This window comes from Aethina tumida, chromosome 3 (assembly GCF_024364675.1).
Source record: "Aethina tumida isolate Nest 87 chromosome 3, icAetTumi1.1, whole genome shotgun sequence".
Lineage (NCBI taxonomy): Eukaryota > Metazoa > Arthropoda > Insecta > Coleoptera > Nitidulidae > Aethina > Aethina tumida.
Genome location: NC_065437.1, coordinates 16696106 through 16720104, shown reverse-complemented (window position 1 = coordinate 16720104; position 23999 = coordinate 16696106). Strand labels below are relative to the sequence as shown.

The 23999-nt window shown below is 32.7% G+C and overlaps 2 protein-coding genes across 8 annotated transcripts in view; one reads left to right on the top strand and one right to left on the bottom strand.

The window, feature by feature from the left end:
* The window catches only part of LOC109596332 (probable serine/threonine-protein kinase DDB_G0282963), a 42175-nt gene extending 27564 nt beyond the window's left edge, over window positions 1-14611 (top strand). The window contains exons 1-6 of one of the 2 annotated variants that reach the window (XM_049965367.1): window positions 2870-2961; window positions 7952-7992; window positions 9714-9757; window positions 9818-9899; window positions 9956-10071; window positions 10129-14611. In XM_049965367.1, coding sequence (XP_049821324.1) covers window positions 7965-7992; window positions 9714-9757; window positions 9818-9899; window positions 9956-10071; window positions 10129-14325 — 4467 coding nt within the window. In that variant the 5' untranslated portion in view covers window positions 2870-2961; window positions 7952-7964 and the 3' untranslated portion in view covers window positions 14326-14611. Of the gene's footprint in view, window positions 1-2869; window positions 2962-7951; window positions 7993-9713; window positions 9758-9817; window positions 9900-9955; window positions 10072-10128 lie in introns of those variants that run through there. The other variant, XM_020011855.2, reaches the window with a different exon arrangement.
* The window catches only part of LOC109596328 (cadherin-99C), a 380168-nt gene that overhangs the window by 301362 nt on the left and 54807 nt on the right, over window positions 1-23999 (bottom strand). For 2 of the 6 annotated variants that reach the window (XR_007547600.1, XR_007547598.1), the window contains exons 7-22: window positions 23440-23589; window positions 22657-22875; window positions 21589-21783; window positions 20671-21276; window positions 20386-20526; window positions 19456-19740; window positions 18974-19147; window positions 18703-18912; window positions 18512-18643; window positions 18346-18462; window positions 17949-18198; window positions 17124-17892; window positions 16266-16493; window positions 15948-16192; window positions 15775-15889; window positions 15131-15326 (exon numbers count right to left, since the gene is read on the bottom strand). Coding sequence is in view for 2 of the 6 variants with exons in the window: in XM_049965364.1 (XP_049821321.1) it covers window positions 15194-15326; window positions 15775-15889; window positions 15948-16192; window positions 16266-16493; window positions 17124-17892; window positions 17949-18198; window positions 18346-18462; window positions 18512-18643; window positions 18703-18912; window positions 18974-19147; window positions 19456-19740; window positions 20386-20526; window positions 20671-21276; window positions 21589-21783; window positions 22657-22875; window positions 23440-23589 (3969 nt within the window). In the remaining 4 variants the exon portion in view is untranslated. Of the gene's footprint in view, window positions 1-15080; window positions 15327-15646; window positions 15689-15774; window positions 15890-15947; window positions 16193-16265; window positions 16494-17123; window positions 17893-17948; window positions 18199-18345; window positions 18463-18511; window positions 18644-18702; window positions 18913-18973; window positions 19148-19455; window positions 19741-20385; window positions 20527-20670; window positions 21277-21588; window positions 21784-22656; window positions 22876-23439; window positions 23590-23999 lie in introns of those variants that run through there. The other 4 variants (XR_007547599.1, XR_007547597.1, XM_049965365.1 and 1 more) reach the window with 3 other exon arrangements.

Sequence of the window (23999 nt, the reverse complement as noted above, 5' to 3'; positions counted from 1 at the left end):
AGGGATGTAGTGAGACATTTTCTTCTTTTACAACACTTTTGTAACAATTAAAAACTATATCTAAGTCATTTTTTTTTAAATGATAAATCACAAAATGATAGTAACATAACTTTTTTTGATAATTCTTTATAATGTTTTTTCTTTTTAATACTTAGAAAAATTAATATACAAAACAAAAGAGAGTTATCGGGTACATTCCTAAAGTAGTTAAGAAAATATAATAGTAAAAACATTAGTTCACTATAATTTATTAAAAAAAAAGAAATCTACTTTGATCTCATTTTGAGATACCCAAAAATGCACATGTTAGATGATAATAATCATTTTTATTGTGCACGAGTCATAACGAGACAGTTTATTGTGTTACTGCACTTTTATAATTATGACATAACAACATCTCTTAATAAGACCTCTACACAATTTTTTTAAATTATAGAAAAACAGGATCATAACAAAATAAGTTTTAGAACACGTAACGATTTTTAAATGTCAATTCTTCATTTTCCAATTTTATTGCTCACGTTTAATGTACTATATTACGAAGTAGAGTATAATTATAATTGTACGTTAATACATATCATTTCGTCATGCAATTTGAAGATCATTTTATTCCACAGGAAGTGTTTCACATAATCGACCTTGTTACATAAAGTGATAATTAGACACAAGCACCATCATTTAAACAGAACATAACTCTAAGTCTAATGAAAGTGGTACTTCAGTAATGAGCGAAGAATTTTATTGAAGACGGTCGGAAAATTATGAAATAACAAATTGTGGGTGCTTAAAACGGTCCATACGTATCAATAATTGCGATTAATTTTTGAACAAATCAAAACTTTCTCACAAGACAAACTTATAATAGAGATAGTGTGTTCGACATGAAATTTATATTGCAAAGTAAGATATATCGTAATCGTAAACCTTTTAAATTTGAAACGTAACTACCAAGTGAAGTAACCCAATCCTACATTAATAAAATTATGAATATTTATTATCCAACAATTTATTGTACAATTCATTGACATTTAGATAGATTTGCAATGAGTCACCTCGTACAAAATCATATTCCCATAAACTTAATCATGTCTGTGATATTCACGAATAATTTCACGAATATAGTTAATGCAACTTAATACAATCGGCTTCCTTATTGAAATATCTGCCGGTCGCACATTCCAATTCCTTTCCAATCGTTTTATGTTCATTAAGATGCTACTGTCTTGCACAATGACCTTGATCGAGTTATATGATTATTTAATTTATTATCCATTATTCCATTCATGTATGACGTTTTGTTGTAAACTGTATTTATTTCCAATTATAAGATTTTGCGTCGTTTGTTTTGAAATATTCATTTAGAAAACTCTTTGTCATTCAATATCAATATCTGAGTTGTAACTGTGGAAAAATTAAATTTCACCGCGCCTTTTAGGTCATTAATTAGTTTTGGCATTTGAAATTGTCAGTTATACAATTATTCATTGTACTTTCAAGTGGCAAATTTGCATAATTATGTGTCAAAATTTCCTATCTTTATATGACATCGCCTTGAATCTAACGAAAAGGACGATTATATTAAAATTTGTGCGTTGGCAATTTATAATTACAGATTCCTCGCAAAATTTTATCAATTTTGTTGATTAGTTTTGCTATACATAATTGGAACAATGGAATATTGTTTAAATCATTAAATTCACATCATTAATATAAAACTCTGAAGTTGAAGTTGTGAAGCAGCAATTGAGAAAGAGGATTCATTAATTATACAGAATTTATTTAACCGTGACATATTTTTATTAATAATTAAACAAGTTTATTATTTACCACTTTTTGCAAGTACAAAATTGGACGTCTGTCTGTTTAAAAAATTCCATACAAAATTAACCAACAATATAAAATTAATTGTTTAAAACTTTCTGGCCGCAATTCCTAATTTCATCTCCTTACATAATTTAACTTCAATAAATGGAGTGTAAATATTAGATCTAACGATACTTGTTTAAGAAACGTCTTGCATATCAAAGATGCATGAGAAACAATGCACATTCCTGTCGCCAAAAGTCCACGTTAAAGGAAAACTATGCAAATAAAATAATAATTTGTTGTACAAGTGTGCATTCCATTTTAAGTGTTTATGAATTTTAAAATGGGTAATTTCTATATTTGGATAACATTTTTAAGTGATATATTAGGAATAATTACAGCTACTGGTTAATTATGCTTAGATATTGTCATTAATTTTAATGCAAACTATAAATTATTTTAGAGTTTTTATAATGTGTTTGTTGATTATATTGTTAATAGTGACAAATTTCTTTATATTTATTTATCTATTCTTTATTACTAGTTTTAAATTTATGCAAGAATAATTATAAAATTTGTAACCTGATATTTAATTGACATTAAATTGTGTAATGAATTTTGCCAAGCAAATTACCAGAAAAACTTTTGCACGTCCTATTTAAAAATACCCCAAAGCTTTTGCATAAATCAATTAATCACTACGTTAATGATTGGTTATTATCTAATAATAAACAAATGCCACTACCAGGTCATAACACTATTACAAAATAAATGCAACCAAATTGTAGGAGTTGAAGTTGCCCTTGGGCTTACGTTTTTTACAATGGTTACTTAAAAGTTTTAAAAGTGTTTCAATCGTGTAATAAAAGCAACAAAACAGGTTCATCTTCGCTCATTAAAATCGGCTACCAAAACATTCCTGGCCAGTTTACATATTCAACACATTGACATCTTCGGTTCGATCATCGGTTACTTTTATTTAGTTTATTTTTAGCTTTTGCAAGTTGTGTAATTCTCGTTGGATTCTCTAAAAGTGTTTGTATAAGGTCAAGGTGTTTGAAGAGAATTTTATATTGATATTGGAGGATCTTCGTTAGTTCGTTTGCACCTTTGTGGGTGGACGTGCGTGTTCAGTTTAGTTAAGTTTTTAATTGGGTAAGTCAATGGGAACTTATTATTACTTGTATTTCTGAAATATGAACATTGTTTGTGGCGGGCACAAAGAACGATTGCGGTGATTTTGAAACGATTTTTGCTGATTGCTTTCAAGAAAATTATACATGTGCACCTCCCAATTGCAAGATAGCCCTAAGACTCAAACAAATTATATTAATCAAATCGACTACCAAATCAATTGACCAATGATTCGTGATGCGCTCTAGGTGTGATGCGGCCGTTCACAAAAACAAATAGCTCTAACTTTTGTTAATACACACACTTTCAATTATTTCAATTACTCTCATTTCCCACAATTAAATTTCGACGGAAAAGTTAATAAATATTCAGCTCTTTCGTAATTAGCGAACCCCACACAATGGATAATTGGGCTTTCATAATCTCTTTTATTTGATTTTTGCCAGGTTTATGTTTTATATTGAGAATTTCGTTAACTGAGTTTGCTAAATATAAAATCAAATTGTTTTTAAATTATATATAATTCGTTTTTAATTGTTTCTATCATAAAAAATTTAATGTCCATTATGCTTGAGCTAAAAGGTTACGGCGTGTATTTAAAGGTAAAAGAATCGAGTTGAAGCTATAAAATTCTTTAATTGAGATCCATCACGACAAACATATTAATAAATCAGAAACAATCAAGCTACACAACTATAATTACCTTGTTTTTACGAAATTGTAATCATAAAGAATTAAATGCTATTTTATTGTGTGTATAAAGCTTATTATTTTTGTCACTCCTAATTTACTGAATACAATGATTAGACCTTTAAATATTGTGGTTAATAAAAAATTATTTCTTTATTAAATATTATGGTAGATAATTATGTTTAATGATGTTTCTTAATTTCAAGGAGACTCGAAAAATATTTGCACTGAAGAAAGAGTATTAAAAATATTTCTAAAGGTTTTTGCTAAAATATTTATTTAACATGTAAATACATAATTAAGGAACTTAATTAAGTACTCAAAATGCCACTGATTGACATTTGACACAGATCTAATGTCGTGATAATATAAACATTTATTTCACTGACTGATTTACAGGAAAATCAAATTTACTTGTCACTTAACTGTCTGAAAAATTAACAAATAGACGACTTAATATGTAAATGTAATGTTTATTTAAATCAGAACATCTTTAAATTTGAATAAAATAATTATTTAATGGGTAGCATGGTAGCACCATCATTAATATTAATAACACACCCGTTGTAGTTATAATTTTGATAAATATCAAGAGCCGTTTTTGCCAACGATAAACCGAGATAAAAACCTAAACCTAAACAGTAATGAAGTTTCGAAACGTGTCGTGGTACGTAATAAAAGGCGAACCGTGGCAGTTCTCACGGCTTGCGGAACTGGGTCGTCTACTCATTGTGTTCCGTCGAAAACTGAAGAATTCTCAAAGAATGCCCGAGCATTTAACTATTCATTTTTATATTCACTCATGTTCGGTTGTTTTCTGTTGGTTAGTCGCCGGATTATCCGTCAATTTTTAGGGCAGGGTTGAAGTATTACGAACAAAATTTTATTCAGGAATTGTTCCCAATAAAATAAAATTTACAGTAGTGGTCATTATTATGGTAATTTTATAAAATGTTAAATTTTAGCCATAACTATTTTATTTAATGTGATCTTTTAAAATAATTTACAATTGTTACTATATTTTTCTGAATTGCTCTATATTTAGAACTTTAATTATGAAAGGATTTTTAATGATTTTAATGTGTTACTTAATTAAACAGTTTGTATAATACCTAGACCATTTCCAAACCGACAAGGCTATATTACTTCAATCTTCTTAAATTGCTGTGATCTCTCATTTAGCTTTTTGTCATATAATTTGGTTATAAATGTGATCCCCCATGTTTTCTATAGGGTTGATGTCTGGTAATTGAGACGGCCAACACAAAACATCGAGGCTGTGATCTTTTAATAACACAATTTTGGATTTATGTTTGGGATCGTTTTTATTATGAAAAAATTATTAACTGCACAATTTCATCAATATATGAAAGTAAATTATTGTTTAATATATCCCTGTACATAAATTAGTCTAAAGGGACCTACTCTAGAAGAACGAAGCCATGTTTTATTGGGGTTGTCATAAACTTTTGTGTAGGTTTGTTCCAGGAATGTTTAACATAAGTAGAACTATTATTTAAAATTAAATTTAGACTTACTCAGTGAATGTGATCTTAAATAAGTCAAAATGGACTGACATTTTTAGTAGAATCCATGGTTTTCCTTGTAGGTCTGTGAACAAATATACTCCCATCCATTAACCTTTTTCCTATTTCCTCCGGATTGACTTTAAATTACAAAAACTATATTGTTTATAGACATTTTTTTAGCCAACCAGTTTTTCTACTGAAAACGATTGATCTCTTCTTAATTTTCTCGGACTTGGTAACACTAAATTATAATTTTTCGTACAGTTTCACTTCGACCAATAATTAAATGATTATAATAAGTAAAATGGCGCTAGTAAATAGAGAATTGTTTAAAGAATAAAATTAAATTAATCAATTACAAAGTAGACACAACAATAACAAAAAACAATAAACATAGTTGGCTAATTCAAGTAGGACAGCTTTTATCTTTAATATATATTAATAAATTGCTATAATTATGGCCACTACTATAAGTCATTAGTAAGAACTACCCATAAACGCTCCAATACAACTGAAAGTTTTATAGACTGAAAATGCTGTTGTGTCTTTTACAACAAAACACAGTATCAATCATCCGGCGCAGTTGCTTCATTTTACTTTCAACATGTAGAAATTAGCATAGTACATAATTAAAAACAGCTTAGATCCTCATTAAAGCGGTATAACATATCAATAAACAAAAGGCTTCTCCATTTTAAAAACATGCAAAATAAGGCATGGATTCCGCCCGTGCAAAAAACGGCTTGTTACACATAAAATTCCATCTTAATTAAATTGCGTCGATGACCTTAATTGCTTATACATTAGTCGACAGTTTAGAAACGCCTTCGACTAAAACGATTGTTAATGCGGTAGACAATGAATCTGCCCAGGACACATAAATTGCGCTGCTCGAAATAATAACAAATAGCGGGCATTTTATTATTGTTATATAATGGGTAACGTGTAATCGGTAATTAATATTAGGTGTTGTGTAATTTAGATCATTGCTACCTTTGTCGATGATTAAATGAATTATTCATGAACAATTGATTTTTAATTGGCGATGGGCGTGATTGATGAAAGGATTAATTGCATTTGTATCGCTGTTAAATGTAAATAAGTTTTTATAGTTATAAGAGAAAATCGATGATAAATTTACGGTTTTTGTCCAGAAGTGACATTTTGTTGATCCTAATTAAAGCTTGGTGATATAAGAATCTCTGCATCTTTTTTAGGAATTAATACGTAAAATCTATATTTTGTGTACCTTTTTGTAAATAATGGGATATATGTTTATGTAAGAGAAATGCATGATGAAATTGGCAATTACACGAGAAATTTAACAAATCACGCTAAAGATATAATTTCTGGTTAATTATTTTTCAAATGTCAACTCAAATTTTATAATGTGACTTCTTTAACATTTTGTCATCTTTTACAATTTCTGTTGCTCTGTGTTGTGCAATACAAAATATATCAGATAAATATTAGTATTGACTATATGATAGTTACTGTCAAGAAAACAACAAGATAATTGATAGCTATTTAACATAAAATACTGTAATTTTCTACCTACCTCAATTAAATTAAATAATCTCATCATTCACAACTTATAAAATTAAATATAGTAGAATAATTTTAACATTTATCACTAAAACATAAATGCAAACATCTAGGACGTCATTTATCCTTTTTGTCACAACTTTCCTTTCGCCCCATAATTTAAATATTCTAAATACTTCCTTGTCTAAACACTATAATTGTATTAAACCAATTATAATGATACCTTGATATAGTACTCTAAATATAAAAAATTATATCGTGTTACACTCTTAGGCTTTCACTACTTTCTTAGGAAGCGTTGCCCAAAAATTACTTAATGTACTAAACTACATATATAATTATAACATTACTCAGTTTTACTTTTAATTATACATAGTTGTTTATTTTTAGAGCCACATGCAATAAAATAACAGGTCAAGCAAGTATTTGTTTATCTTAACACAAAACCAATATTTCATGTCACCAAGAATTTGTAAAATTTCACCTCAACCAATGCAAATCGATGATTTAGTAATGAGGTGAATCATGAAATATAAATAAATCTTAACTTTGACTGCGTTGTTGAAACGGTGAAGGCCGCCAAGAATATGCCAAGATGGGCATTTACTCCGATCCTTTCTTTTGTCGTGTTTTATTCGATTTATCCGTGTAATCAAAGGCCGTCTGACACCATACAATTCATTATTCATCCGAATAATGATTAAACAATCCTTTTTTAACACGTGCATTGAATGTCTGTGCCACTTGCACGTGAATGCAAGAAAAGATCCTATTCGTTTTGAATAGTTGTGTGGTTTAGAAATCAAGAACTTAAACAGTAAAAATTGTGATAGTCAGAAAGTGAATCTGAAGAAGAAATTTACATGATGCTGTGTTTATATTCCTTATTACTTTGATGTAATATTTACCTTTCGTTCAAGTGTTTGGATTGGTGGAAGTTGCGATTCTCAACGTATGTAGGACATTATAGAATATGCAAATTTCAATAAAGTATTACAAATTATTAATTGTAGACGTAAATGTTAATAGTAGGCATTTAGCAAATTTTGATTGAGAAATCCTTTTAAATTCCTGCGTTAATTGTTTAATGTGGTTCGCACACTGAAACAACACGAAATACCGTTCATGAGAACATTAACGAAAACAAATTATTATTCTGATATTTTTGACGTTTTCATAATTCTTAAAAGAGTAAAAACAATGCAAAGTGACCTTATTCAAAATTATCATTAATTATTCTGTTTCAGAATTTCGCTCACAATGAAGCGGTATCACATGCTAAAATTAGGTAAGTACCATTTACATATTTGGGGTCCTAATCTGATCAAACTACTTCTACAACTAGGTAAAATCATTATGCACAATTCTTATCGATTGAGTTACAAATTATTCATTATAAACTCCTGGTATCTCCCGATCTGTGATCTATGTTGAATTTTTTTGTAATTAAGCTCCATTAACCATTCCGCATTTTCTGTGTCTTAATATGGTAACTTTGTCTTAATATTAAGAGTGTTTTTTCTTCTGAGACCAATGATTAATTATTGGTTATTTAATAATTGGACACTAAAATAAGTTTGCTTTGACTATTTAGTTTTAAATATATTAAAACATCAAGTATTCAAGTTCTATTAAGGAAGTGCCGCAAGAATGTCCAAAACAGAACATGACATAAGCAAAATTCCTGTCTAGAAGAGTTCTTCCACCAAAAACAATCGCAAGAAGAGCGGTTACGCAACGTTCGCTTCATTGTGACTATCTGGTGTATAATTACATCGAATAGTCGAGTTAGCACTTCAATCAGAGGCAACAGAAGAAACGGCGGCAACAATTGGTATTGGGTTGGATGTTGCGGAATGAGAGTTTCATCAGTCCAGTTATGTGAGCCGTCCGTGGCCGGCCATTCTACTGCATATCCGCCGATTAACATTGCCACCGTTAAATCGAGATGTGCAACCTGAGCGCAGATCCGCTATCACCTTGAAATATTCTTCCGAACACGTCAAGTGTCTCGACTGCGAACCGATTGCCCAACGCTTTGCGGCTGAGCATTCGTTTAAGCACTTACTTAATTGATCTGATCGTAGACAAATTTCATGATTTGATATGGTTTCCAAATTCTAAAATTTATTTCCCTTTGTTTTAAGTTGGCCACAGAAAAGCAAAACGTTTCTAATCACACATCTTGTTAAGTGAGTTACTCGTGTCAAATTAAACTTTCCTGTCACCCTCAAATTAGCCGTGCTCATCTTGAACTATCACTGAACATCAGCAAATCAGCATACAATACCCATCACCTTCGGATTGTGAGGATTTACGTCTAATTACAATTAAAATCATCACCTTGAGGTGATTAATGGTTTAGAATTCACAAATTATAAGTTTGAACGTAAAATAAGATCACTGGTGTGTTAAATTACTCTTGCTAGTTGGTGCTTTGTTATTCCAAAGGCGAAATTGCACCGCAAGATTGATGGATCCGTTCCAGATGTGTTTTCATTGCGATATTGCATTTTTATACAAGGTGGAGTTGTAGTAATGTAATAGTTTCACATTGACAACTTCCCATATACAAGAATGTTTTAATTAGTCAAGATTAGATCTAATGGATATCCAAAAGAAGAGGAATCCTCATCATAAAATTTACATGAGTAATAAAGAGCTAAACTCTTAGCCATTTGGCAAATTGCCATCGTTTTTCATCATTACTTTTACTTGTGCTTTCACATAACATAATAACAACAGAAGTGGTATTGTTTGTTTATTATTCCTGCGAAATAATTCTAATTACGCGTAACAGAAGAAAGAACATTAATCACTTGACGTAAACTAACGTATGCAACAGGTTATAATGGTTATTATGGCTTACACAATATCTATGTTTACCAATTGAAAAAGAAAATTTAATTTGATTTAGCTATTTAAAATAAGTGCAACATCTGCCTATGCTACTACTTTAAATACATTGTTGTTCAGACTATTAACCATAATTTCGTTGGAATTTTTTAGGTCTGGCGATACTGTTTTATGCAGCCTATTGTGTTCGACCTATGGTAAGTAGATCAATGTATTTTGAAACTGGACCATATTTTGTTAATTGTTCTTTTTTGCAGAATGGACAGGAAACAGATGATGACGTAAAAGAAGATGGAAACAACAATCCAGATCCGGGCGAATTTTTAGTCTATTATCAAGGTAAAAATCTAAAATACCTTTGAAACTACTTAAAACATTTTCAATGTATACCTTAGGTGTTGAAGGCAAACCTGGTGTAGATTTTCCAATTTTGTCACACATTCCCAGAACAAGTTTCAACTGTAGAGATGTAGAGTCTGGATATTATGCTGACTTGGATACAGATTGTCAGGTAAAATCCTTCTTCATAACATTCCCAATCTTATAAATAATCAATAATTATACTCAGGTATTCCACATTTGCGAAGAAGGAAAGAAGATCTCCTTCCTCTGTCCAAATGGAACAATTTTCCAACAATCCGACTTGATTTGCGAATGGTGGTTCAAAGTAAACTGCACGAACTCTCCTAATTTATACGACGAAAGCGCTGAACAGTGGAGAAATTCGGTGATTCGAAGGAAAGCTTCAAGAAGGGTCGTGGTAAATGGAGAAATTAATCACGGCGCCGTTTTGAGAACAGAAGAACAATCATCAGTTAGAGCTATGAAAAACGGAAAACATGTCGAGTTCAACGTTGAGAGACACGAGACGAATCATGCCGAGCAAAGGCAAAGAACTAGTAGTAACTATAGACCTCCACCCAAGAACAAGGTAAATAGAAGAATTGAAAATAATTATCAGAACGTTAATGAGTTTAATGGAAATAATAATGGAAATAATATCGAGAGGAATTATGATGTCGGAAATAACTTAGACACGTCCAGTGGAGGCAAAGTTAGAATTTCTGCAGGTCGTTCAGGTCAAAGCAGCAAGAAAATAAATGGGGGCAACTCAGGAAAGATTAAACTTACGTTAAACTCTGTCAATAATGCAGTAACGATAAACGGCCAACATGTTACACAACCACTTCAAAAATCTTCTAAAAAATTAGAAAATAAAAACATTAAGTTGACCTTGAGCAGCGTTAACAATCAAGTAAGTTTTGGAACTAATCAATCACCAAAAATCAATCACAATGCTACGCAACAGAACATAGGGTCATCGAAAAACAATTATAATGAAAATGTTAATTTTGGGGCTGGGCAACAAAATAATCAAAATGATGAGTTAAATAACAAAAATAACAAACAAAAAAATACTGCTTCTAGTAACTTTAACGATGACGGTTCCGTTAAAGCAAGTCAAAAGCAAAGAACAATTCCGACAAATAGGGGAGGCTTCAAGTACAACCAAGAGAAAACATCCGAAGTAACTTACAATCCACCTACAACAAATGTCCCAGTTTCTGTTCAAACCTTTACAGAAAATACTGATAATACTCCAGAACTTATCGCCAAAACGGATGTTCCTAAAGTTCATGTTACTTCAGAAGCTACGAACTATTTTATTTCTTCAACGACCAACCCACTTTCCATAAATACTTTATCAGATAATTCAAAGAATTATGACTTGCAATTTCCACAACACGCCAGCGAAAAACAAAAAGAATCTAAACTAGAAGTAGAAGTAAAAGGGGAAGTCAAACAAAAAAGTACAGTTCCTTTGACTATAAACGATATCACAAACAGAAGAGTGGAACCAAGTGATTCAGATGAAAGTCAAATTACTCAGGAATCTTCATCGTTTATAAAAAGTGCCCTCAACACCATCCAAAATTCCTATAAGTCATCCACAACAAACCCTTATCCTAATCATAGAACCACTTACTCTGATTTGAAAAGTCCAAGTTACACAAGTACCAAATACTTGTCTACCATCAATTCAGTTACACCTCAATATCTCACAACACAATCAATCAATAACGGCAGACCTTTCGTCGGAAGCAGAGTCGGTGTAACCATCCCGGGAATTATTACAGTCAATCCAACTGCATCGTATGTGTCTACGGAATCCTCTGATGGTGATAAATTTCCATTGTTTAATGTAGGTCAAACGCGTAAAGAATTGCCCGTAACAACGACTACAACTGCAGTACCGTCTACAACTATTTCTTTACCAAGCACTGGCCTGTTTAACCTTGGTAATACAGATTTTACTATTAAACCAGTACCATTTACTACTCCTGCACCTGACGATATTTATGGTAAAGAATCTTTAAGTTTGTTTGTACCAGATAAATTTAATTTAGGTTTGAATAGGACCCAGTTTTCTAAATATACGCAAAACCAAAGTCAAATTGGAAAGGGATTATTCAATTTAGGATTGGGTAAAATCAATGTGTCACAAGAGGGTACCGTTCTTACACCTCAAAAGCCAGTCGATCATCAAGTTGTATATGGTACTTTTAATAAAGTAATACATACTACCACTCCTCCTTCTTTTGATATTAACAAAGGGGTACAAATTAAATTCGATAAAAACTCCAACAAAGTAGGTATACAACTAAGCAAAACCATTAGCGGTGCTTCTCAATCTCTAATTAACGCAGTTACAACGTCTTCATCATCAACCAAAACTACTTCTGGTGTTTCTCAATCTTTGATCAATGCTGTTACACCATCGTCTTCTATTAATCCTGATATTAACAATAATGGTGGCTCAAATATTCTTCGGGGATCTTCACAATCTGGATTTTTCGTAACTCGTGATTCAGCTTCTTCTACCACTTCAAGTCCGTTGTCTATTAACAGCATCAGTGGTAATTCTATATCAACAACAGCAGTTCCCCTTTCAACTCAAGGATTTAGTTTGAATGCCGAATCAAGTAAATATTACGGAAAAGACGTGGTTCAGAAGCCAAGACCATTCGAAAAATCCAGTGACGATGTTTCCAGTACATTCAGTATTGGTAAATCGTCCACTGAAAACAGCATTTTCAATTCTGTAACACCTACCTTCCCAACCTATAAAATTTCTACAGCAAGTCCTTTCGTTCCAAGTCAAGATGTAAAATCCACCTCAGCTCCAACTGTTCCAACTCCATTCGATGGTACTTTCACCACAAGGCAAAACTCTATATATGACAATGTGGACAACATGATTAACGTGTTGAAGGAAATTGCAAAAGCTGGAGGTACCGATTACGAGAACGAAACTCCAAGACCTGGACTGGTTGTACCACCTTCAGTTGGTCCACAAACACTTCACACATTAGCTGTATATTTTGCAAATGCTCTGGATGGAATAGCAGCTGAGAAAGAGAAAAATGGAAATAATGAAAATGATGACGAGGAAGAAGATAAATACGAGGCTGCTAAACAAAGTTTAACTGCTTTGTTGACTAAAATGACCGTTAATAAATATAATGAATTGTTTGACGAAAAGGATAACTCTACTGAAACTGTAACTGTAGCCAGTAGAATTAATGATGATGATGAAGGAAAATATGGACTACAAACAGATAATTCAAATCACTTTAATGATACTCCTCATATTAGACAATTAGCCAAGAACTTTTCGATTGCCTTGTCATCATACTTAGATGATCCACAAACATTTAGAAAGAATTTGGAACAACTTAGACCAACTGAACCTCCACAATCTGGTGAAGTTGAGGTTTCCACAGAAAACTCTGGAAATGATGAAGAACTACTGAACTTTTCAGATGCTGATTCCAAATCTAGTTATCCTCCGTTCTATCCAACTTTACCTTCAGCAAAACCAACTTGGGGATACATTCTAGCTTACAATGTTTCAAAGGAAAGCAACCACAATCTTGACGTTAAAAATTCATTAAACCCAGATTTACAAGGTGCAGACAGTCAATCATTTGTCCCCAGATTTAATAACATCAATTCAGATGTTAAAGATTCTAAAAATACTTTATTGATTAAATCACAAACATCGCAAACCGATTTGCCACCAAATCACTGGACTTCATCTCCTCAAGCAACGAAATTATGGAAGACAACTTTCAGTGTCAATCCTGTGTCTCTAAACCAACATTTAGGAACAACACCAGTAAGTTTGACAACTGAAGACTACAAAAATTCAGGAGAAGATTTTACTGAAAGTTTGACAAGCGAAGCGGACGTTTCATCTTTGGAACAGCCCCATCACGAAATTAAATATGAACTAAGACAACTTCCTCAACTCACTCTCAATTCAACTCAAGTTCATGGTATTTTGATAGACTTTATGAACACTACGAAATCAGATGATGATAATAGATTGCAGAGAATATTACACAAACTCAACACAACCGAGACTGAATTTTTGTCAAAGATGAAAGAAATTGAGAGTAATCCGTTAACGAAACGTTTGATTTTGCTGTTGATCAGTGAATGTGGTGCAAGTATCACTAAAGATCTGGAAAGTGGAGCATTGTCAGTGAGTACAGAAAATGATAGTGCCAGTAAACAATACCCAGAACCTTTGAGTGTCAAAAGTCCTATTTCAATAAGAAATACTCAAGAAGGTACAGTAACAAGTAACAGTAATATACCTCAACTAATTGATCCATCAATAAGTGAAGAAGATCACGATGCCAGAGCACTTCAGTTGTTGAATTCGCTGTACACGATAGCATCTAGATTCGGTAAATAAATTGATAAATTGTAAATATGCACAGTTACGCTCATATGTATTTTGATTGAATTTTAGTAAAATATGTTTAGTGAAAGAGTGAATGATTTTGGCGCAATTTTGACTGGGTGATATTAGTTAGTGATTATTTAATTATGCTTATTGTTAATTGTACATTTCCTATTACAATACGATACATTTGCATTACAAGACAAACGTTATTTAAGTTAGAAGTAGATTTATATTCAAGATTGTACTATTTTGTAATAACAATGTATATACATTTGTAAATAAATTTTTATAATAATGTGGATTTTTATTTTTGTAACAAACATTATTTGTAAATGTAAAAAATGTCATTTAGAAGTAATACGTTAAGGTACGAAATAATTGTTTTAAACAATTTTTACTTTGGCCATCTATTGCATTGAAATGAAACTGTTACATCTAAGATATAGATTCCCCTTTGAGTACCTATGCATTTAGTAGAAAGAATATTTATATGTAGACAAGAAAAATAATATGATGTCGTAGAAATCTCTCCAATACTCTTGTAGTGTTAAAACCAGCACTGTTTAGAGTATTAAAAAAATTGTTTTCATAAATTATATTCATTGAAAACATAAATAAGTACAAAATATGTGTATTGAATTTAAATATTAAAAGTTAATCACATTTATTTCACTTCTTGGAAACTTGGGTACATTTATCGAGTGCCACAAATAATCATTCAAAGAGGCGCAGGTTAATTTAAGGGAAAAAATCAAGCTGAAAAATTTATATAAAATCTTTAATATAAAATTATGTACCTACAACCTTTATTCTAACTTAATTACAATATAAATTAATCAGTTATAATTATGACTATACAAAACAATGTAAGAAATATCTACAATTCTGTCGTTGTTTCCACTGGGGAGTGGTCACCATACGAGTATCCTAAGTGTAAGTAGTCTTTTTTTTCTTTAAACATCACGTTGTCATTCGTTGGACTGGCATTCATTTCCTCTTCATCAGAAGACCTGAAACACAAAAAAATTATTTTTAATGGAACAGACTATCATCTATGTTCCTTCAGCAAGGACTTTACATGTCACACTAAATGGTCATATACAATGAAATGTGTTTAACATTTGCTCTACATACTTAACATTATGGTGTTCATTTTAATAAACAATGTCGACACAAATAGTTAAACTTAAGTTATTTTATCTTTATTAATTTGTTAGAGCATTCATTAAATCTATTGAAAAGCTATTAAACATATGACGAATTTGTTCAACATTACATTAATAGTTAATCGCTTAGTTTATTATAAATATTTGTTGGATGCAGATATAACCTGAATTATATCCCTGAATCTCAAAACATTGTAGTATTATAGCTGTAAATAAATTATTTATATCAGTTAATATTTATCAAAATATTTGAAGAAATAAATTTCTTTTTGGAAAACAGATAAAATATTACCTATTATACATATGGTCCCTCCTTAAATGGTCATTATTTTTTAAAATATGGCCATCTCCAACACTTGAAGCTCGAGCTGTCGTAGCTGATTCACTACTAACTGGACTCGATTGTCCTACGATAATTATGTCACGTTAAAAATAAATTATTACCAATATTTTTATATAACTCACCGTATTTTTTAAGATTATTATCTTTACTAATGTAACTAACATTATCCAGACTAAACGCGTGGTTTTTATTGCTGAAGTCCAAGTGCAAATCATTAAAATCTTCAGGATCGTCAACGGGAACGCACATTTGAAGCACTTGCGTCTCGTACTCCTTTAAATTTGGTTCCACATACACTGTGTCATATCTCGATGGACTCGATGGAACTACATATTGTCGTTGCATTTGATCCTTATAGGATTTATATCTATGAAATTAAAATAGTAAAATTTCATACTTTGTGAACACAAATTGAAAATAACAATAGATTTCCTACTTACCTTGACCACGACACGCATATGTAGATAATTCCAACGATACCCAGTACAAAGATAATACAGGCAATTATGATCAGAGCATATGGAAATACTTCGCCATTAAAAGATGCGATGGACGCCGTCTTCACCCTGTGCAAAACAATTGGCTCGTGGATATTGAAGGCGGTGTTTTTTATCTGGCCCGTCACGTCGAACGTTATGTTGTCCATCGCCGTTTTCTCCAATATCGACCTGCAACACGCAATTACAATTACGTATTGCGATAAATAAGCGATTGGGAGTTGTTTAGTATGTGCATATTGTTATTGTCACCGTCGGTTTATATTATCAAGTCAGCTGTTACGTTTTAAGGTCGAATGTTAGTTTTGTTGTAAATTTAAAATCTGTTTAGATATTGAGATTTAATTTTAATTTTGGATAATTGAACTAGACTGATGAATAAAATATGCATCAAAGTCTTTAAATTATTAGTATCCTAAGTTGGGTACAAGACATGTAAAGAAGTCATAAGCATAGAATGTATGCATAGGTTTAATATTTAATTGGATAATTACTGGGATTGAGTTTATATAATGAAAAGGTGTGGTTTTCTTACTTTATTAAGTTGTATGATCAAATCTGAAATTGGTTTTATCTTGATATACATGTCTAATTGAATACAACCAGTCTATTATATTTCAACACTAAGAAAGAATGTTTAATCAGTTTGTTAGTAAATTGATATTATTTTTCTTGGAGCACTAGTGTCTTGTCAGTATTTAAAACTCATGACAAGGATGTATTTAATTACTTCCATTTGAGGGATTTTATTAACTGCAATGATAACATACTTGTATTATTTATAAGAAACCTGTACCTCACCTTTTTATCAAAGAACTATTCCTGGGCAATATCGTGTCGGTTTCAGGATCGATAACATAGAACCAAACATCGGTGCCTGACGGATCCTTCTCTAAAGTACCGTTGCCGCCGATAAACTCCATAACTGCGAGCTTTTCCACACCCACAATAAAACCGGTCTGCTCCTGGATGACATGCGTAATAGTGTCCAACTTGGTTTGAACAACATCTGGTTTGGCATCGCCAATCACTAAAATCAATCGATTTTCCGAGGAAATCAAATTCACAATCACCGGAGTTTCGATCTCGAAAAAGTCACTAGAGGCGTTCGGATTATCACGCGCACCAACACTTAACTGGAATGGTAAACTGTTGTCATCAATGTCCATAAATGACTTTTTCGTGCGAATTACACCTGTGGAAGCATCTATATCGAAGAATTCTTTGCTGTTATTGCCGTGTAAAGAAAACTTAATTTTTCCATATTTTCCACTATCCTTATCGTCCGCTTTGACTTGGGTAACTGTAGTTTGAAGAGCCGAGTTCGCTGTTATCGCGGCGTAGTATTTTTTCGAGGTGGTACCGGAAGGATATATAAAGTACGGTTTATTATCGTTTATGTCTACCACATTTATGGTTATTTGCGCTATACTAAATTCTTTGTTGATGAATCCTTGAAGTGACATGATCTGCACCTCCATCTCGTAGGATTCCTGAGTTTCATAATCCAAGGAGCCATTTAGATAAATTGCGCAGTTCCTCTCCTCTGTCACGTTAATGAAGAATAAACCTGGAATTTGAAAATGATTGATCAATGCTATTGTGTGTTTAAATTACGCAACAAACCTTCTTTATTTCCAGAAACTACTTGACACTTCAATGGTATATTAGTTCCGTGCGTTCTGCTGTTGACAATGGTCAACGTCTTGACTTTGTGTCCAACTGTCGCGTTCTCCAGCACCTGTAAATTGTACGAAGTGTCGGCGAAACGGAGCCCGACTTCCGGAGCGACGGTGGCAACGTGTTGGATATAAACGTCGACTGTAATGACGGAAGACAGTTGCGGTTCTCCCAAGTCATACGCTCTTACGTCAACCTGCAACCGAGGATTGCACGAGGTGAATTGATAATTGGTATTATCCGTCGTTAATTGCGCGAAGGTCGAACGGAAATAAATATTAAGCGGGATGTTATTTTATGAAAATTATGAGGTTTAAATTTGTGTGGGAAATGCAATTGTTACCTGGTATTCTGTGTCAATTTCCTTCTTTAAATCGTTAGTCACTCGAAGAACTCCGGTGTCCGGGTCGATTTGGAAATACTTGGAAGCCTTTCCGCGTCCAATAATTTCATACCTCACCTGAAATTACATCTTTAGTGGTGGTCTTAATTGAAATTACCAGACGTACTTTGTTTCCCGGAGCAGTTCCGTCAGAATCAGTGGCCACCAAAGTAGTAACTGTACTTCCAATGGCGGCGTCATCTTCCAAAGTTATTGGATGAGGAATTATTGTAAACACAGGAGGAATGTCGTTACGATCCTAAAACACAACAATTTATTTAATACTATACCATTTAGTATTAAAATAAATAAATTTACCTCAACATTGACTATTACTTTTGTTGTACTACCTTCTTTACTGGACATGTTCTCAAGAGTACCAATGATGAGGACATGTTGACTTTCCTTCTCATAATCCAAACCTCTGGTTGTAAAGATAGAACCGGTGTTTTCGTCAATTCTAAACAAATCTGTTGGGCCTTGATGAATAACATATGTTATCTTCTTAACCGTGTCTGGGTCTATTGCCTGTTAAACATACGTACAAAAATTATAAATAATGAAAATTAATTTAATTTGTTTGACTTACAGTTACATCTGTTACAAAAAATTCCGGCATGTTTTCTGGAACAGACGCTTCATATTCAAGTTTGTTGAACACAGGCACTTCATCTTCCACGTCAATTACAGCAACAGAGACAGTGGCAGTTGCAATTCTCGGATCTGGAGCTCCGTCTTTTGCAGTCACAACAAAACTATAATCCTGATGAGCAAGATAAAGAAAATATTAGTATAATTTATCATTTAGTTACGGCCGTGTCTCGTTTTCAATACATTGTTCGCCCACAGTAGCAATACAGTTTGTCAACGTTGTAACTAAAGCGTATCGAATCAGGTTGTATGTGGTTTTAAAATAAATATATAAAAAACGGGAGTTCATTAAGTGTACTAAATGTAACTAGACATGTCTGGTATCACATTTCAAATTTGCAGGAAGCTGCTTGTGCTTTATCTAGAATATTTACTTACAACTTTGTAAGTGTAAATAAACATTACATTGTCCCGTTTTACCTTTTGTGTTTCATAATCCAACGGTCGATTAGTGGTAATCTCTCCAGTCTCGTTATCGATGTCAAAGGGCAAGTCGGACGGAATAAAATACGAAACCAGAGCATTGATTCCTTCGTCTGCATCGGTTGCATGCACAAAGCCGACCGATGTCCTGTTCAGTCCCTCCTTCACAGAAAAGTGGTACGGATCGCCCACGAACTCCGGGTTCTTGTCGTTGATGTCGGTCACCTTGATGTTTATGGTCGCCGTGGACGATAGCTTGCCCGTATCCTCCGCCTTGATGATCTGCAACGAAAACAGGAAGCATTAATAATCGTTGAACGAAAATTGCACCGTCAACTAAAGTAGGATTTACTGATCTTCCATGTGTGAAACGAAGAATTTAACATCATAGTAGTACATGGTTGCAAACGCAACAGTATGGGATTTTATTGAAACATTAGTCGTTCCATGTGAATGAAATACGTTTCATTATTTCAAGCAGTAAAAGCACAGAAGCCTGCAGCAAATTCTACGGTATCGTGACCGTAAAGATTGCACCGCTGAAAGTAAGAGTACCATTATACAATCATAAGGTACGCGTTTTGCGCCAATTAAAATGTTTTAACATGAGTACGTATGTGCTTTGTTCAATTTCATCTTAATTTATTTTTTAAACAACACAGATAACAGAGGAAAACGTTATTTATGTTGGTAAATTAATAATTTCAAATGCATGTGCAGGCGCAATTTATACAATATTTATGAATATTATATCGTCAGATGGCTGCATTAATATTATTGGATTTCATAGTGCAATGCACACGTACGCAATAAAAGTTGTTGAGCAAATCTACTTAGCACTAATAAAGATAATTATCTAGACGAAGTCGTCCAATAAAATGAAAAATATATGGGTGTGTATTGAAAATTATGTTATTGTTAACTTACCAGCTGGTATCTGGTCAAGTCTTCTCTGTCCAGTTTTCTGATAACTGTAATGATTCCAGTTTTGGTGCCGATGGCGAACTGTCGCAGATCGTTCCCTGATACGATTGAATACGACACGGGATCATCCTCGGGATCAACAGCCTATAACGAAAAGAAACGAATAATGACCACCAATTTTCGTAGATTCGTATCAAGATTAAGAAATCTTCAATCAACTACTCTTGTGTTGAGTTACTGTTACTTCTTTTTATTATTCTAGCATAATTTTCCCAAGTAAAAACTTACAGTTATGGTAGCAACGGTCGAGTTAATGGTCGCTCCTTCGCTGACTTCAATGTCATAAATTGATTGTTCAAAAATGGGTGCTTGTGTATTAGGTCCTGGACTGATAGTAACTTCTACAATCGCCTGACTGTATAACCCTCCTTTATCTGTCGCTTGTACTGTCAAACTGTATTGGTCTCCTGCATTCAGCTTCCCAACAGTTTCCAAAAGTCCAGTTACAGGATTAATAGTAAATTTGTTATTGCCGTTGTTAGAAACGTGGTAGATTGAGTATTTAATTATAGCATTATCGCCTTCATCATTGTCTGTTGCTTTAATGGTCATTACTTTCCGTTTCACCTCTCCCGCAGGAACAGAAACTGGTGCAATTATCGGCAAAATTGGGGCGTTATCGTTGACATCGTTCAGCATGACTGTGAGAGAAACTGGAGCACTCGCGGCGTTTCCGTTCTTTTCTCTAGCGACGATTTGAAATTTAAATTGTCCTGGGTTTGGAGGATCCCGATCCAGATTGTTTTCATTGATGACAACGTGCCCGGATTTGTCGATAAGGAAGAAGGGACTGGTTAGTTCGAAGGTGTAGGCCGGTTTTGGATCGTCAACACCCTAAAAATAGAAATACAAAAATGATGTTATACGCAAAAAGGCTTTAAACCATCTTCAAGACATAAAATATGATATGTGGTCGGGCTGGATTATTTTTCATTATTCCATTAGACCTTGCAGCAAGTGCTGCAACAGCATCAAATATCATAAATAAGGACTGTCGCGTTATGCGCATTCCAGTCGTAAGAAAGGTGAGCGTAAAAATAATTACGCCAAGCCCCTAAAATATATGATCGCATGGTATGTTGATTATTTTATTTGCTCGTGTTATCTTAGCGTTGCAATGTGATAATATATGTATGAATCACTTACGAAATCTTTGTCTTCAACGGTTACAAGAAGTGGATCACCGTTGGAGTCCAGCACTTTTTCACCAATTGGGGAATTTTCATCGACGTATCCTTCAGTAGCGGACAGTTTGATTTCTGGTGGATGAGCATCGACTGGTTTGACGGTGATCACCAACTTTGCCGTTGTCGATCTTTTCGCCTCTGAAACTTCTTGGGCCTGAAACAAACCAATAAAAATTATACAATATAATAAACGCAATTTTAATTTAATTTTATTTTTTTAGTATTTAAAGCGATAATTGCCAAACGCTAATAAATATTCCATTATTACGACCGTTTGAAATATTTTCTACATATCCACATAATACTTTAACAAATTGTTGTAATAAACATTTTAGAATAGTTAAAATTTATTACGCGTCGCGTGAAATCGCCAACAAATGTTAAATGGCCATTCAGAAAACCATTTAACAAACAAGAGCATTTTTTGAACTGAATTAAACACAATAGATTACACGTAAAATACGCTGTAATGATATTTCACATGCTATAAACGTTTTTCTGTTTTCTACATTATGACTGATTTTTTCCGCCAATATTGATGCAATGTTCCGTTGATACACTCCATTGTATGCTAATGCGGAACAATGTTACCGAATTTTACAAGAATATCGTAAATACTTGTTTAATGCAATTTACAAATATATATTTGTAGAGTTTAAAGAGAATTTCTTAATTGTTATGGTCTTATTCTCACGCCGCCCGATGAAGCTTACACACTGATGTAAAAGGTGGTTAATGATATGAAAGGAAGTGGGCTTCCTTTTGTTTTTGCACCGTTTAAGCTCATTAGCCACAAAATCTGTTTAATTATACTTTTTGCCGATACAATTTACCCCGTTTACAGTTAATTAACAATCGTCAATGATGATTTGCCTGTGTTTAATTCATAAATCATGCATCAACAGTTCTGAAATCTACTATCTGAAAGCAGATAATCGATTACTTCGTAGGTTACGAGGTACCCTACTATTAAAAAGAGATTTTAATTCAATTAAACTAAGCCCAAGACATATTCAAGTTTTCTCACCTTGATGATGACGTGAAACTTTTTCGTGGTGGACGTGTCGACTGCTTTTATTTGGTGGACTGCTCCGGTATCCGGGTCGATCCGGAAGTAATCGGTATACGAGTCCGGATTTCCGCTCACGAACGAATATTTTATCGGTGAGTTTATCGTGTCCATGTCCACAGCTTGGATTTTTTCTGGAGATACGTTCAAGATCCCATGCAACATTCCACTAGAGACCTATAATAAAATATTATAATTTGAATGTGTTTTTAGTTTGTTTTTTAAATAATGAAACAAATATTGCAAGAAGCAACCTTTAATTTATCCATATCAAAACGCATCTTATTTTAAAACCAGTTTGTAAGAGATGTTTGACCTCCACTTCCAAGAATTTATAATCTAGTAACTGATATATTGTGCAGTAAATGTGCACGTTTTTGCAAATATATTAATGAAAGTTAATATATTTTTATTTTATTTGTAGATACATTAATTACTCCATTTTTGGATATACACAAATTAAGATTATGTTATGTTAATTAGTGGCAGAATTTGAATTTATGTTACAAGATTAAAGCATTTCATTAGTAAAATTAAACGAGCTAATACAATTTCCTTTAGTTAATAACCCTATTTAGAGTAGAAGTATTATTACCTACTTCATTAAGTTTATTAATGTGCGTTCCTCCTAATGTAAAGAGGTTAATTGTTAAAACACATGTAAAATAATATAAAGTAATATTTACTATATTATGTGGGAAAACAAATTGATTCGATTACTATTATTAAAAATCAACTTACTGAAGCAGAATATTCTGGATTAATACAAGCTCCATCAAGTAGCATGCATCCTTTGTAGATGAATGATGGAGGAAGATCATCATCATCCTTAATGTTAACCACAAGAGTGGTTGTTGATGATAATCTTTGCGATTCATCTCGTGCTCGATCCTGTAAAAAATCATTTGAATTATTAAAGTATTCTACCTATTTAATACTGCTTAAACATCTTGTTCTTAAATATCAAAGTGCATCCGCACATGACTACAAAGTGTGTAACAAGGTGTTTAAATTAAACCTTCTTTACCCATTAGTGATACAAATAGGTTGTTGTTACAGTTAGATTGCATAATTTACCTTGAATGAAAGTGGTTGTTACATTTTCTCCATTACGATTATTTGATGGAAATGCAAGAATTTGCACCAGTGAAGGTTGAACAAATTCTTTACTGTCACTTCTCGTCATACAACCTTGATATTGCACTGATATCATTGCCTTTTTGAAGTTCATTAACTGTTATTAATAATTAGTAACTGGAGAAAAAATTGCTAGCCAAGGAGAAACCTTGATATAGTTAGGT